Source organism: Dendropsophus ebraccatus, chromosome 15, assembly GCF_027789765.1.
Source record: "Dendropsophus ebraccatus isolate aDenEbr1 chromosome 15, aDenEbr1.pat, whole genome shotgun sequence".
Classification (NCBI taxonomy): Eukaryota; Metazoa; Chordata; class Amphibia; order Anura; family Hylidae; genus Dendropsophus; species Dendropsophus ebraccatus.
In genome coordinates this window covers 55,949,988-55,964,248 of record NC_091468.1, presented here as the reverse complement: position 1 = coordinate 55,964,248, position 14,261 = coordinate 55,949,988, and the positions used below count along the sequence as shown (strand labels likewise).

At 39.8% G+C, this 14,261-nt stretch overlaps 1 protein-coding gene across 2 annotated transcripts in view; it reads left to right on the top strand.

The window, feature by feature from the left end:
- The window catches only part of MEIS1 (Meis homeobox 1), a 140,084-nt gene that overhangs the window by 34,580 nt on the left and 91,243 nt on the right, over window positions 1–14,261 (top strand). For both annotated transcript variants that reach the window (XM_069955539.1, XM_069955541.1), the window contains exon 7: window positions 5,171–5,282. In XM_069955539.1, the coding sequence (XP_069811640.1) occupies window positions 5,171–5,282 (112 nt within the window). The remainder of the gene's footprint in view (window positions 1–5,170; window positions 5,283–14,261) is intronic.

Below are 14,261 nucleotides of genomic sequence, written 5' to 3'. Positions count from 1 at the left end.
ATAGGTCATACAGTAGGTAGATGCCTTTGTCTTTGCTGATGACCCTTTGCAGAGTTATAAAATTGCATTTTTTCTTGGAAGCTGAAGTGCCACAGAAATGATGCTGAGCCGCAGCATGCATGCCTCCTCCCCCATGTCTCTCTTCCTTGACTAATTGACATACAGTGCTGGAAGCTCAGCCCTGAACTTTAAACAGTCAAGACAGGGAGGGAGGAGGCATGCATGCTGTGGCTCAGCATTACTTCTATGGCCCTTCAGCAATGCAATTTTATAACTTTGCAAATGGACACAAAGGCATCTCCCTCTCACCTCTTTGCCTGTGCCTGCAGCTCTGTACCTGGTACGGACCTGACACATTTACTTTAAACTCAATGGGCACACTACAGTATATGTCAGTAACCATTGTTGAGAAGTCGTTGGTGTTTTTGGGAAAACTGAATAGCCATTAGGTCACTTTGCCTGCACTCCTATATAAACCCCAGTAAACACCTCTCACTATGAGCTGTGCAAATGTCAAACTCACATGACAAATCCACCTCTACTGCAACTATAAATACAACATATTTAGTACAAGGTGACAAAAAAGAATAAATTTCAATAATAAATCTAAACCTCTAAAAAAATAATAGTAAAAAATAAAAATACTTCTATCCCTTGGATCGGTCGAATTCTTTTCTCAGCACCCCTGATCCGTCTTCTCTCCCGAGCGCCGAAATTAAACATATGGGTTAAGTGACTGTTACACACAATTTTGATAAACTGAGGTGGAATTCAACATTTCTTGCATGAATGGCTGTATAATGTGGCAATAGCTGTGAGAAAAAAAGAGGAACTCGGCATCTAAGACCAAACACAATGGAAATGCAATGAATCGGAATGGCTCACAGATCATAGCAGCATCAGAATTTCCAGCAAGGAAAATCTTTTCATGGTGAATTAAGTGGTGGAGGAAGAAAAATGGTGATGAAAAAAAAAAAAAAAAAAAAAAAAAAGAAGAAGAAGGTAGGCGCGGATCACAAACGCTCGACTTAGGCCTCACTGCTAAAGATTTAAGAACCTTAGCTAACGCCGCGCAGAATAGAAGGTGGAAAATTGAATTTACTCAACAATTAAGCATTGAATTAATCTACATCCCGGCTCAGTAGAAATGTGTGTGCAAGGAAGGGTGGGGGGTGGGGGGTGGCGTGATATGGAACAAAACCGAATAAATCATCCCAGCTCATTAAAACATAGTGAATATATCATGTTTGTGGTCTCCTGCAGTAGACGTGGCGCCACCTTCTCTTGAATTGCGGCCGTAATCAGATTAATCAACACGTTTTTTTTTTTTTTCTTTTTGCCGCCGTCTATATTATAGCTTGTTATCTGCAGATTTTCTATTAATTACAAGTCAGATCAACGGCCGACTATAGTAGTGAGGGACAACACAAATAGAATGAGAATGCCCTGGAGATGTCACTCCTAAGATCTGATGCATCCCAGAACTCCCACGGGTTCATGCAGCCTCCCACAAGCCTTGCTTGGTCTTTTGTTCAATTACAGTTAATGCAATAGTTTGCCATTTTCTTCTTCTAATTATATTTTCAAGTGGGATTTGTAGCACATAGAAAAACATCCTTTTACATGTTGAGGCACCAGGGCTTTGTGCCTGGCATTGTCTGTCCCCTGGGCGCTGTACCATTCTCTCTCTCTCTGCAGCGCTCTGAATAAACAAGTCTAAAAGCTGCAGTTGTACAAACCGAAAATTTATGCATTAACTGTTTGCATTCATCGCATGTGTTCCACATTACCCACTTACAGCATTCTTCTGGCCTGTTGGAGACTGCATATTTGTTTAAAAAAAAAAAAAAGCGTTTTTCTCCCACAGTTCACACATCTTTTTACCAGTCACTGAATCACTAATACAATTGACAGTATTTAGAATACCCTTGATAGTTGCCTTTGCTTTCGTGTGAGTTTCTTTTTTTTCCCTTCTTCTTTCGCTGGCATGGCATTCAAGTAAAAAAAAGTCCTGAGCGTATTGAAATATAAAAACACTCATATGAGTGTGTTCACAATTAAAGAGACACCAGCCCTTAAAGGAGAAGTCCGGCGAAATTTTTTATTTATTTATTTTTTTTATTTATTTTTTTCCGGCACTTACTACTGCATCAAGGCTTCACTTCCTGGATAAAATGGTGATGTCACGACCCGACTCCCAGAGCTGTGCGGGCTGTGGCTGCTAGAGAGGATGGCAGGGGGACACTGAGGGACACAGGGCACTGGAGGGACACTGAGCATCCCTCTGCCATCATCCTCTCCAGCCGCCACAGCCGCCACAGCTCTGGGAGACGGGTCGTGACATCACCATGTTATCCAGGAAGTGACATCACCATGTTATCCAGGAAGTGACATCACCATTTTTATCAAGGAAGTGACATCACCATATTATCCAGGAAGTGACATCACCATGTTATCCAGGAAGTGAAGCCTTGATGCAGTAGTAAGTGCAGAGGAAAAAGCACTTTATAAGCATCTCCCATAATAAGTGTATAATAGTGATTTGTATAACTTTTGGGGGGCAATACAATACTTTAATAAAAATTTTTGCTGGACTTCTCCTTTAAATCTGTATGCACTTCATTGGCTACTGTCTGTTGCTCTCTGGCATCAGATGGAGAGAGGGTGCCAGGAACTTGCATGTCCAGTTCTGAGAACTTTCCAGAATATTCACTTCCATGTGTGTAAATAATAGCTGCGACGCTTTTGATATCCTGCATGTTTGGGATCCCGGTTATGGTGTTAATGCATTGGGGGTGTATACCCCATATATAAAAACTGTACTATATTGATATATACAGTCAGCATATTACATTCCCACAATGTTTTTTTCACGGACGTATTATTTTTTTTTTGGACGGCCGTCATTTTGGCGCCAAAATGCAGCCAGTTTATGCAAATTATGACCATAATTTGCATAAAACTGTGGCGTTTTGGCACCAATATGATGGCCGTTCGAAAAAAAAAAAAAAAAAAAAAGCGGCCAAAAATAGACATTTTGGGAACATAGCCCAAGTGTTTATAAGACTAAAGTGCGTCCAAATAAAACTTGGCCAATAAGCAGAAAGCTCAGTATGATTCCATATTGTATACAGCACTGCAGGCCGTCTTTTGGGGTTTGCACAGACAGGACATTTATGTGGCAGTCGACTGATGTGTTATCTATAGGTCTAGCTATGTATGTATCTTCTGTTACCTTTATGGCACTGACATTTTCAGCAATGGTGTACAAAGATTGTTAAAAGTTACAGTCCTTGTCTCCAGTGTGGCTCCCAATCTAATCCTGCATTATAGTCCAGTATATATCTATGTATCTATCATCTTTATATGATTCGGGTTCGGATGGACTCAAGCCAGAACCCGGTTCGCTCATCTCTATTAAATTACGATTTTCATAGTAAGGCTATGTTCACACAATGTATAATTTCGTAAAACCGCGGCCGTTGTACAACGGCCGTGATCTATACAAGAGTATACGTGTCATTGCTGCCTATGGAGTCCCTAGCGCCACCGCAAACAACTGATATGTCATGACAGAAAACCATGTCATAGCACACTATGGAGCGAGCTGCTACAGCTGCTCGCTTCATAGTGTGCTGTGGGGTGTTCTGATGCATGAGAACTCTGTGGCTGCAAAGATTATCCGGCCGGTACTGCGGGATAATGTTTTCAGAGACCGGTCCTTCTGTGACCCGGCCAGGTCACGAAATGGCCGGTCTCTTACTGTGGGTGCACATAGCCTAAAGGTGAAGTATAGTCCTAGCCTTAGCAGTGCAGGGCCCGGTGGCCCATTAACACTATGGAATTGGCAACAAATGTCAACATATGGAATTGGCAACGAAATTCATACAGAACCCCTGCGCAAGGACTCAGGACCGATTCCTGTCTCCTATCTGTTTGAATGGGAAGACTCGAGCGCCTCCCCGCTCAAAGAATTGACATGTCATTGACACGGAGAGATGCGGAGAGCAGAGGCAAACGAGTCCTCCCATTCAAACAGATAGCAGGCAGGACAGTCCATATGCGGGGGTTTCGGCGCCGATTCCGTAGTGTGACCAGGCCCTTATACTGTAAACATTGTTATTTACAAATACTCTATTTACATAACAAATGAAACAATAACATTGTAAAGTAACAACCTCTCACATAGGGAACTGACCGGTCCCTAAGCCTCTACGGCCACTGAGAGAACTTGCCCTATAGTAGCCAGTATATACCACCTTTCACTCTAAATAAGCGCTTCTTTCCACGATCCCCCGTCTGCTAGATCAATGTGCAATGTATGGTAGCTGATCCTGAGAGCCTCTATTATGCATGCACGCCATGTAAGGCCTATCGCTATATTTAGAAGCTATTACTATAGCCTAATTAAAACTTTTTCTAATGATAAAAGGCGGCTGGGGAGGAGGAGGAGTGTTCTTGTCAGGGTTGTTGTGTTTTTTTTTAGGTAAGAATTTAATTTACAGCCAATTTTTCCTATCTGAATGTTACTTTCAAATTCACCCTGCGATAAGGACTAACATCTGTTTTCTGTTCAATAGTACAAGGAGGCTCGGCATGGGGCTGAGTGTACATAGACCATGTGAAGCCATTGTTGTTCCCCTCCTTTTTGTCCTTTTGCCTAGTCCATTTACCACATACCATCCGGCAAACAGCTGACACATATTGGCTATTGTGGAGTCGGGCCTAATTGTGTCCCTGTCTTATAGGAAAAAAAAAAAAGAGTCTCTTCTTGTGTGATGTATCAGAGGCTAAGACTATATAAACGGCAGAATCAAAGACCACTCTCATTTTTGCATTTGCCGAGTAACAGACTGTTCCGCCAGAGGCTCTGACGCTGCTAAATATATAATCAGAATCTAGAAGCCGTTATTTGCCTTTTTCTCCGGAATGTTTGTGTTTTCGATGGTAATTCAGCTGCAATTATGAAAGATATCGGCGCAGTTTAGCTCAGTGAAAGAAACTAATGCAGATCCATTTGGCAGCGTTCCTTTAAATTTGCACATTAAATTGGTTCTTGTTAAATATATGCAAGAAGAGGAAGCTTTTCGCGTCTTTTTATTTATTTATTTATTTTTTTTTGTGTGTGTGTGTGTTTGCGCTTATCAAGTTTTCAATGTTATTCCCACAGCCTTCCTGGAGCAGAGACCATGATGACACAGCGTCGACCCGTTCTGGGGGAACGCCAGGACCTTCCAGTGGGGGGCATACGTCGCATAGCGGAGACAACAGCAGCGAACAAGGTAAGGGATATTGAATATGGCATATGTATGGGCAGATGTAGCAGAGCCTGTCTTGTTGTTTTGGCTATATTCCCACGTGCTGTTTTTGGTGCAGTTTTTCTTTATTTTTGATTAATTTATTTACAAGTGGATCTACAAGTGGATCAAGCAGGAAGCAGGAGTTTAATCCTTTTATTATGTGTGCTATTTCTTTTTCAATCTAGTTTTGATAAAAAAAAAAAAGAAGAAAAAAATTGACTAAAATTGAAATGAATAAAAGTGCTTGAAACCACCTTTCAGCTCCGTTCACACGTACGGGATCTGCGGCAGATTAAAAGCAAATCTGCAGCTTCAAATCTGCTGCAGATCCTGTACGTGTGAAAGCACCCTTAAGGGTATGTTCACATGTGATGTAAAGCTTTTCTGCAACTGATCTGCATGCGTGAACTTAGAGTGTGTTTACACCAGAGATGGGGAACCTTTAACCCTCTTACTGTTGCAAAACTACAATTACCATCATACCTGGACAGCCAAAGCCCCTAGCAACCAATCAGATTCCACTTTTGAGTTGACATTTTTGGCCGACTTCAGTCTAAGGTATATGAGAACTCATAGGGGGGAGATTTATCAAACATGGTGTAAAGTGAAACTGGCTCAGTTGCCCCTAGCAACCAATCAGATTACACCTTTCATTCCTCACAGACTCTTTGGAAAATGAAAGGTGGAATCTGATTGGTTGCTAGGGGCAACTGAGCCAATTCTACTTTACACCATGTTCGATAAATCTTCCTCACTGTGTGTGAACACAGCCTAAATCTTCACCGACACATTGCAGTATTTCTAAAGCTGTATTGCACTCAAATGACATTACAGCCTACTCACGGTTATGCTAAATATGATGTTGTTTTTGTTGCCATGTCTTCCTGCTACAAAGACTGTTTCTTGTTATATAACCCTGATGGGAGTACATTTCTTTTTGGCTGTTTGCAATTGGGAAATCCCATGTTGTGTGTTACATGATTAGTACACCATTGTTCTTTGTGTGACTGAGAAAGCCTTCCTGATGGAGCAGAGCTGAATTTGTCTCTCAACTCTACGGCTGCACCCAGCCACAAAATCCTTGTTCAGATGAAGTTTTTTTCTTCTGGAGTTTTATAAAACATCACACCATGGAGTCAGCTCTGCTACATCTGTAAATGTGCACCACTAGGCATTGCGGATGGAATAATCAGGAGACGATAATTGAGGCTTCGTTAAATGAGCAGCTTTCGGTTTTCATTTCGCTCTATTCCAGTTTAGATCCGTGTATTTTTTTTCTTTTAAACATTTTTCACTTATCAGTATGCATTTGTTTTTAGTCGACATATGGAAGTATTTAACGTCCTACTTTAAACAGCGAGTGTTATGTGCTATGTTCTTATCCCAATGGTTCTGGGAGAAACCATGGAAAGTGAGCATATAGGTATAGGGTGAAATGCTATATGAAATCAATCTATCTATCTATCTATCTATCTATCACCTATCTATCATCTATCTATCTCCTATCTATCTATCTATCTATCTATCATCTATCTATCTATTTATCTATCTATCTATCTATCTGTCTATTATCTATCTATCTATCTATCTATCTATCTATCTATCTATCTGTCTGTCTATTATCTATCTATCTATCTATCTATCTATCTATCTATCTATCTCTTTTTTTGTCTATCTACCTATCTAGTCCAGGAATACATATGCAACCATGCCAAATGACTTGTTAGGACAGAGTTCACATAGGTTGGTTTGTTGGTTTCAGGGCCAGATGTGCAATGTTAGTGAATTGGAATATTGGGAAATTCATATTTGCATATTACTGTTTACTTTGGTGACTTTAGAGCTTGCTGCCTTTTGAAACACAATGAAAAAACTTTGCAAGTAGTTTAATAATATTGAGTTTGTGTATATAATACCTATGTGTTTCCATGGTTACAGACTACAAACAAACCCTGTGTGTAGTCAGATCCTACAGTCATCTGTAGAACTTGAAAGTCTTGTACACTTTGCTTTCATATAAATATAATTTACAGTACTAATCTACTGTTATGGGACAGTGAAAGCTTTTTTTTTTACTTTGAGGGTATGTTTCCACTACGGAATGGGCGCGAAGACTTCCGCCACACGGCTTCCACTTGCAGTGACACCCGTTCCATAGACTCAATGGTGTTTGCTGGTGAATTCTGCCATCGGCCCAAAGAATTGACATGTCAATTCTTTGGGCGGACAGCGGAATTTGCCGGCAAATATCAATGAGCCAACGGGACGGGTGAAACCCCAAGCGGAGGCCGCCCGGCAGAACTTGCTTGAAGTCTCGGTGTCTATTGCGTAGTGGGAACATACCTTTAGGGTACTATTACGGCCGATTATCGTTCCGTGTAATAAGGACAATGATCAGCCGATGATCGTTGTCATTGGCTGATCGTTGATATAGGTTCTGACCTATAATCGCCGGGTTCTGCTGACGATATGCAAAGAGGAATACATACCTATGCAGGCTGCAGGGCTCCTCTTCCTCTGTGCTTCTCCCCGGTTCCCGCGCATCAGAGTGGCCTGTCTTAGCTGGCACACCGCTCAGCCAATCACAGGCTGGGACCGCCATGGCCAGTGATTGGCTGAGCGGCCTGTCTGCTGAGACAGTCCGCTCTGAAGCTGGAGTGCGCGGACCCGGGGAGAAGCACAGAAGAAGAGGAGCCCTGCAGCCTGCATAGTTAATGTATACAGTTTAAACAAGGGCTGCCAGGACATCGGTAACGATGTCCCTGCAGCCCTTGTTAAACGATTATCGGGCCGTTTAATAGGCCCAGTAAACGAGCACCGATCTAGCAGATTCTAGCGGTATTAGCAGGGCAGGTATCTAATAGCAGGTAGCAGGTATCTAGCGATCTAGCAGATTCTAGCGGTATTATCGGGCCCCCATCGACCTGTGTAATACCACCCTTACTCCCAGGCTCCAGCCGCCCTTTGAACTTCTATCCCTATGCCCCTGCCTATGCATTACTCCATTCTCTAACCTCCTATTTCTCCTATCCTACAGACATTACAGTTTTAGATACCTTCAGCTTTTTTCCTCTGTGTGATTTTATAGCCTACTTGCTATGACTGGGATATGATCCCCATTATACACAATATAAAACCAGGTTGTATATTATATAGGCTGCTGCTCGGATGCATAAATGATGACGCCTTTGGAAACAAATGTGTTTCTGACATGTAATAAAAATGATTGCTATAGTACCAGGACACCAGAGACCTTAGTCATTGTGAGTTTTGATGAATGTTCCGAGTTTCACTTGCTATCGGCACATATCTGAGTACAGTATCAGGAACATATGGTTCATTTACTTTCACAGAGACTGGTTCTACTGTAAGGGTTTTGGGAAGTCAGCAGGAGTCGGTGCATGAACGGGAGTTGGCGGAATACTTCGGCGATGAGCACAGCCTACTTGGCACTAGAGAGCTTAGCACTCATTATGTCTGCACAAGACGGGGAGCCGGCTGTTCATGGTACTAGTCCTCTGGGCCTCAGGTGTGGCCTCGGGGAGACTTTCTCGGTACTTTAAGTTGCCTCTCACACATATTTGCATGCTCGGCTAGGTTTGCAAATGTTATTTTAGTGTTATTGTATTACAGCCCTAAATTCACCGTGGTAATTGCTGACAAATACTCTTCACAATTTGTCTGGAATCAATGAGTTCTTGCATTACAAAATGTAGTCAAATATATCGGAGGGGGAAAGCAGAGCTTCCCGGGCCTATATTAGACTTAGAATTCTATGCGTTATTTTATCCGCCGCTATAATATGTAAGGCGTAATGGCGCTATTGAGAATTATTAATAGGAAATATATAAAAAATGACAACGTCGTTGTGTGACGCTGGAATGTTGTGATATGATAACGTTTTACGAATTGTACGTATGGCTTGTACATCATGAGATGTATTTATATAGAGAGGTTTATATATAGACAGGTTTAAGAGGGTTATATATAGACAATCACATGGCTGATGTGAACCTGGACTTTCTATCTATTTCATTTTCATAATTTTAAGTTGGAATATATATATATTTATTACATAAGGTTTAATTTCCTTCTGTTTGAGAAATGAATATTAAAGTTATTACCGTAAATAATGATTATTTGAAAAAAGGAATAAAAATATATAAAAGAAAAAAAAATAGTATATATATATATATATATATATATATATATATATGTATATACTCATATATTAGGAAAAATTAGACTGTTGCGTAATATAACGAATAATATTTATTTATTTGATGATTTTCAAATGAAACATAAAAAAAATATATAAACTAAACAAAAATATATGTATAAAAAAATTATCTGCAAATGGGTAAATATTATATCTGCTATTGTTTCTTGTCATTTTAGACTAAGCTTCATAAAACTGCAAACTGCTATATAGAGCCGGCTATAGTTTATTGAGTGGTTCGGTGTTTGTTCTGTCCGCCTGGCTTTATACCTTTTCACAAACACGTTTTCACGACTTACCTCCTATTTGCTTTACTATCACCCATATATTCCTTTCAAACATTTTTCTATGTATGGATTTTTCATTTGGGAAATGTATATGGCTGTTATCCAAGCTTTACAACCACAAGGCCATTGGAGCATGGCATTGCAGCTTCCTAATGGAGATCCCTGGCAGCAATCTGTAATTTACTTTTAATATGAGGAGGAAATGAGAGGTCTCTGGAAATATAAGTAATGTTCTCTCATACCAGGCAAAGAGTCTATGGGACAAAGTGGCTTATATCCCTAACACTGAGAAGCTTCATGAGGGTTTAATACTAATACATCTATCTATCTATCTATCTCCTATCTATCTATCTATCTATCTATCTATCTCCTATCTATCTATCTCCTATCTATCTATCTATCTATCTATCTCCTATCTATCTATCTATCTATCTATCTATCTATCTCCTATCTATCTATCTATCTATCTATCTCCTATCTATCTATCTATCTATCTATCTCCTATCTATCTATCTATCTATCTATCTATCTATCTATCTATCTCCTATCTATCTATCTATCTATCTATCTATCTATCTATCTATCTCCTATCTATCTATCTATCTATCTATCTATCTCCTATCTATCTATCTATCTATCTATCTATCTATCTATCTATCTATCTATCTCCTATCTATCTATCTATCTATCTATCTATCTATCTATTATCTATCTATCTATCTCCTATCTATCTATCTCCTATCTATCTATCTATCTATCTATCTATCTATCTATCTATTATCTATCATCTATCTATCTATCTATCTATCTATCTATCTATCTGTCTGTCTAGCTGTCTATCTTCTATCTATTATCTATCTATCTATCTATCTGCTATCATCTATCTATCTATCTATCTATCTATCTATCTATCTATCTATCTATCTATCTATCTATCTATCCATCCTTTCTCTATCATTCATACCCTCAATGCACCTAAATTACCAACATATTGTATCACAAAATTGTATAACCAGTTATACAGATCAAAAAGGTGTTGGGCACATATATGGGTACCCACATTAGCGCCGCTCTGTCAGGCTGTCGTCCTTCCACTTTAAGTTGCTGTGTGTCATTTCCAGGAATATATCTCCCATTCTGCAAAAAAAAAAAAAAAAAAAAATCAACCCAAATGATATATGATCACAAGAACTTCCAAAAATATATATATTTTTTTTTTTTCTCCAAAACTTTCATGCCCCAGACTAATGTTCTTCTGGCTGGAGTAATGTTGTGACTAAAGTCTCGGATTTGTTTAGTTCCCAGTCAATGAACTGGAGTTGCCTAGTGATAATGTGCAGAAACCTGAAAGGTTTGGGGCCGGCTTAGGCCTCCATTTGAAGAGCAGTTAAAAGTTTGATCCAGATTAAGTCCAACTCTCCAGGGGCTACAGCCTAAATCTCATAGCCAGGTCAAATGCGCACTTTGTTTAGACTCCGAAAGGTTGGCTTGTGCGTATGTTGTATCTTGAAACTAGATACTAATATACTTGTTTCCTTCTAAGAAGGCCAAAGAAACAGAGTTCCCATTTCTCGTACGAATGAAGGCCGCAACCGATAGATGCTTCCGTGCACGGCCGGGGGGACGTAAATCGCCACTTTAAGCCTCGCATTCTTTGCGTTGGAATAACTTCTTGCTGTAATGATTCTAGCAGATTTGGTTGCAGATACATGAAGGATACTATGCAAAATGTTCTGTTTCTATCCGACATTCTTGTAGGCTCAGATAATTTCTCATACTGGTGAGGGGAATCTCAAGGTAGCTGTTTCAAGCCTGTGCAGCCTGCTGGATGGGGAAGAAGAAGGGGAGGGGGGGAGGTGAAGGGCCACGGTATGTTCCAGATGACTGAACAACGATTTATATACCAGCTCTCCACTTTTTTTTTTTTTTACATGAACAAGAGGAGTAATAACTGCAAAGAGCTGGGTATTCTGTCTGATGACTGATGTGATGGCTGCGAGGAGGCCGCTGATTGGACATCTTAATGAGAGCATTTGGAGCGCAGTTTGGGCTGCAGTCCCCCTTGACCTTTGCCCTTTATTGACCAAACTGACACTTCATTTTTCACATACTTCCAATTATGGCTTCGCTTAAGTGTCGCCCGGCCTCCTTTATTTCTCTTCTATGGATGACTTTAGAGGGATTGGGGCTGTAGAAGATATTTTAATTTGAGAAACAAGCTATACAGGTTTTAGATGGTAATAGGAGACTGCTGGTAGGCGATGACCCTAAGGAAAGTACAGGCTGATTTTTGTTGGAGATCAGAAAGCCTCAAATATATATATATATATATATGCATATTAGTAGAAATTGCATTTATAGATAGATTCCTAGATAATTAGGCAGATGGATGGATAGATAGGGAGGTAGATAGATTCCTAGGTAAGCATGTAGGTAAATGAGCCGAATGATTATTATGTAGGTAGATAGGTGACAGTCAGAGACTCATGGGTAGGTAGCGATGGATAGATTGATGGATAGATAGATAGATGATAGATAGATTGATGAATAGATTGATGGATAGATAGATAGATGATAGGTAGACAGACAGACAGATAGATAGATATATTATAGTTGGATGGAGAGATAGATAGATAGATAGATAGATAGATAGATGATAGATATATTGATGGATAGATTGGTAGATGAAATTTGGATAGATAGATATTTGGGCATATTGATAGACAAATTGTCTGTCTGTCTATCTATCTGACAGAGATGCATAGGTGGGTAGAGATAGATAGAAACATAGATAGATAAATAATAGATAAAATAATAGATTATTAGATAGATAATAGATAAATAATAGATAGATAGATTAATAGATATTAGATAGATATATGATAGATAAATAATAGATATAAGATAGATGATCTAGAAAGATAGATATTGCAAATATTTACCATTAGAAAACAAATAAAGTAGTTTATTATACAGTAGTTTATTGTTCTCAGTTATCATCCAGCCTTCAGAGAAGTTTACATTAGTCTTTCTAGATGGGATTACCGACAGATCATCCAGAAAACTATCTGCCCCCATAAAGACGGCTAATATTCTACATGCTTACGGGTAAATAGCACGAGAAGCTCCTCATGGGTTCCGTACCCCGGTAAAGGGAAATTCCACAGAATTTTGGTTGTTACCTAATACTTCATAGATGATCCGGGAAAGTTCCTCTGAGTGAGGAAAGTTGCTGTCTACTACATAATAATATGTAACTCTGAGGATACCACCGTCCAGTCTAGGACAATAACACCGTCCAGTCTGGGACAATACTATAGTCAGATGTTTTCTTCTTCAGCCCAGCCATAGTAGTGTGGCCACTTCCATGGTGTCATCCCGCAGCCGCATACTAAACAGTGTGACATATTTCCTTTTACTATAATATGGAAATGAAAGAATATGTAAAATGGCAGCGAGAGAGCTTCAGTCTTTTCTGTAAGGTGACCCCTGTTACCCAGTAACTGCTTTACTTATGAGCTTATTAAAAAACTAAAAAAAAAAAATGAGCTTTTCATACTTCACAGGCATTGATGTGAAAATGAGCCGTCCTGCGAGTAGTTTTCTTGATCATTTTTAGAACAATTGATTAACTAAAGAGCTCCTGTCATTAGTTGACATTGACTGATAGCAATTTGTCACGAGCTCCGAAGGTCATCCGGACGGCGGAGACTGTGGCTTGTCTTTGGTTGACCTTTACTGATTTCACTGATGCCATTATCATGTGGTGGTTTTCGACTTGATATGACCTGCTTGCCGAGACAGGACATTAGTCAATGTAACTCTTGTTTTATTGTTATGGTAAATACGTTCGGTCCCAGCTCGCTTCTGCGTTGGGTCAAAAAAAGTAGCACAATAGAGAAGCAAGTCACAAAGTGTGGGCTAGACGGGGAGGGAAAGTAAGCTTCAGGGGATTAAGCAATATTTTCCTGTTATCGGAACCTATATGCACATGCTTGCGCAATATTTTACTATGACCGGTTCATTTCAGTACATTTAATAAGTTAAAATTGCCGAAAAGCTGGTTTGCCCAAGAATGAGAATCCTTAAAGGCTATGGACACCTGTGTTCTTTTTTTGTTGTTCATGTTTTTTGAATGCAGAGTAAGCGACTTTCTAAAAAGTTCCTACCCTTTTTAGAAAGTATATGAGAGGATGAGAAAAAAAATATATTAGAAAACTGTTCCAGAGGGGTTTCTATAATTCTCCCTTCTCTCTGTGTTAAAGGTAATAACATGAGGGAGTGGGGTTATATACAGCAGACAAGAGTCTGGAGAGTATACATAGAGGGCAGCTCCCACAGTCAGTAGATAGGGAGGAAAGCACACACAAGGCTGTTTACAGAGGAGAATCACAGCTCTCACAGTTAAGGAAGAGTTTAATCCCCTGCAGCTTCACCATATTGGAAAGGAAGTAT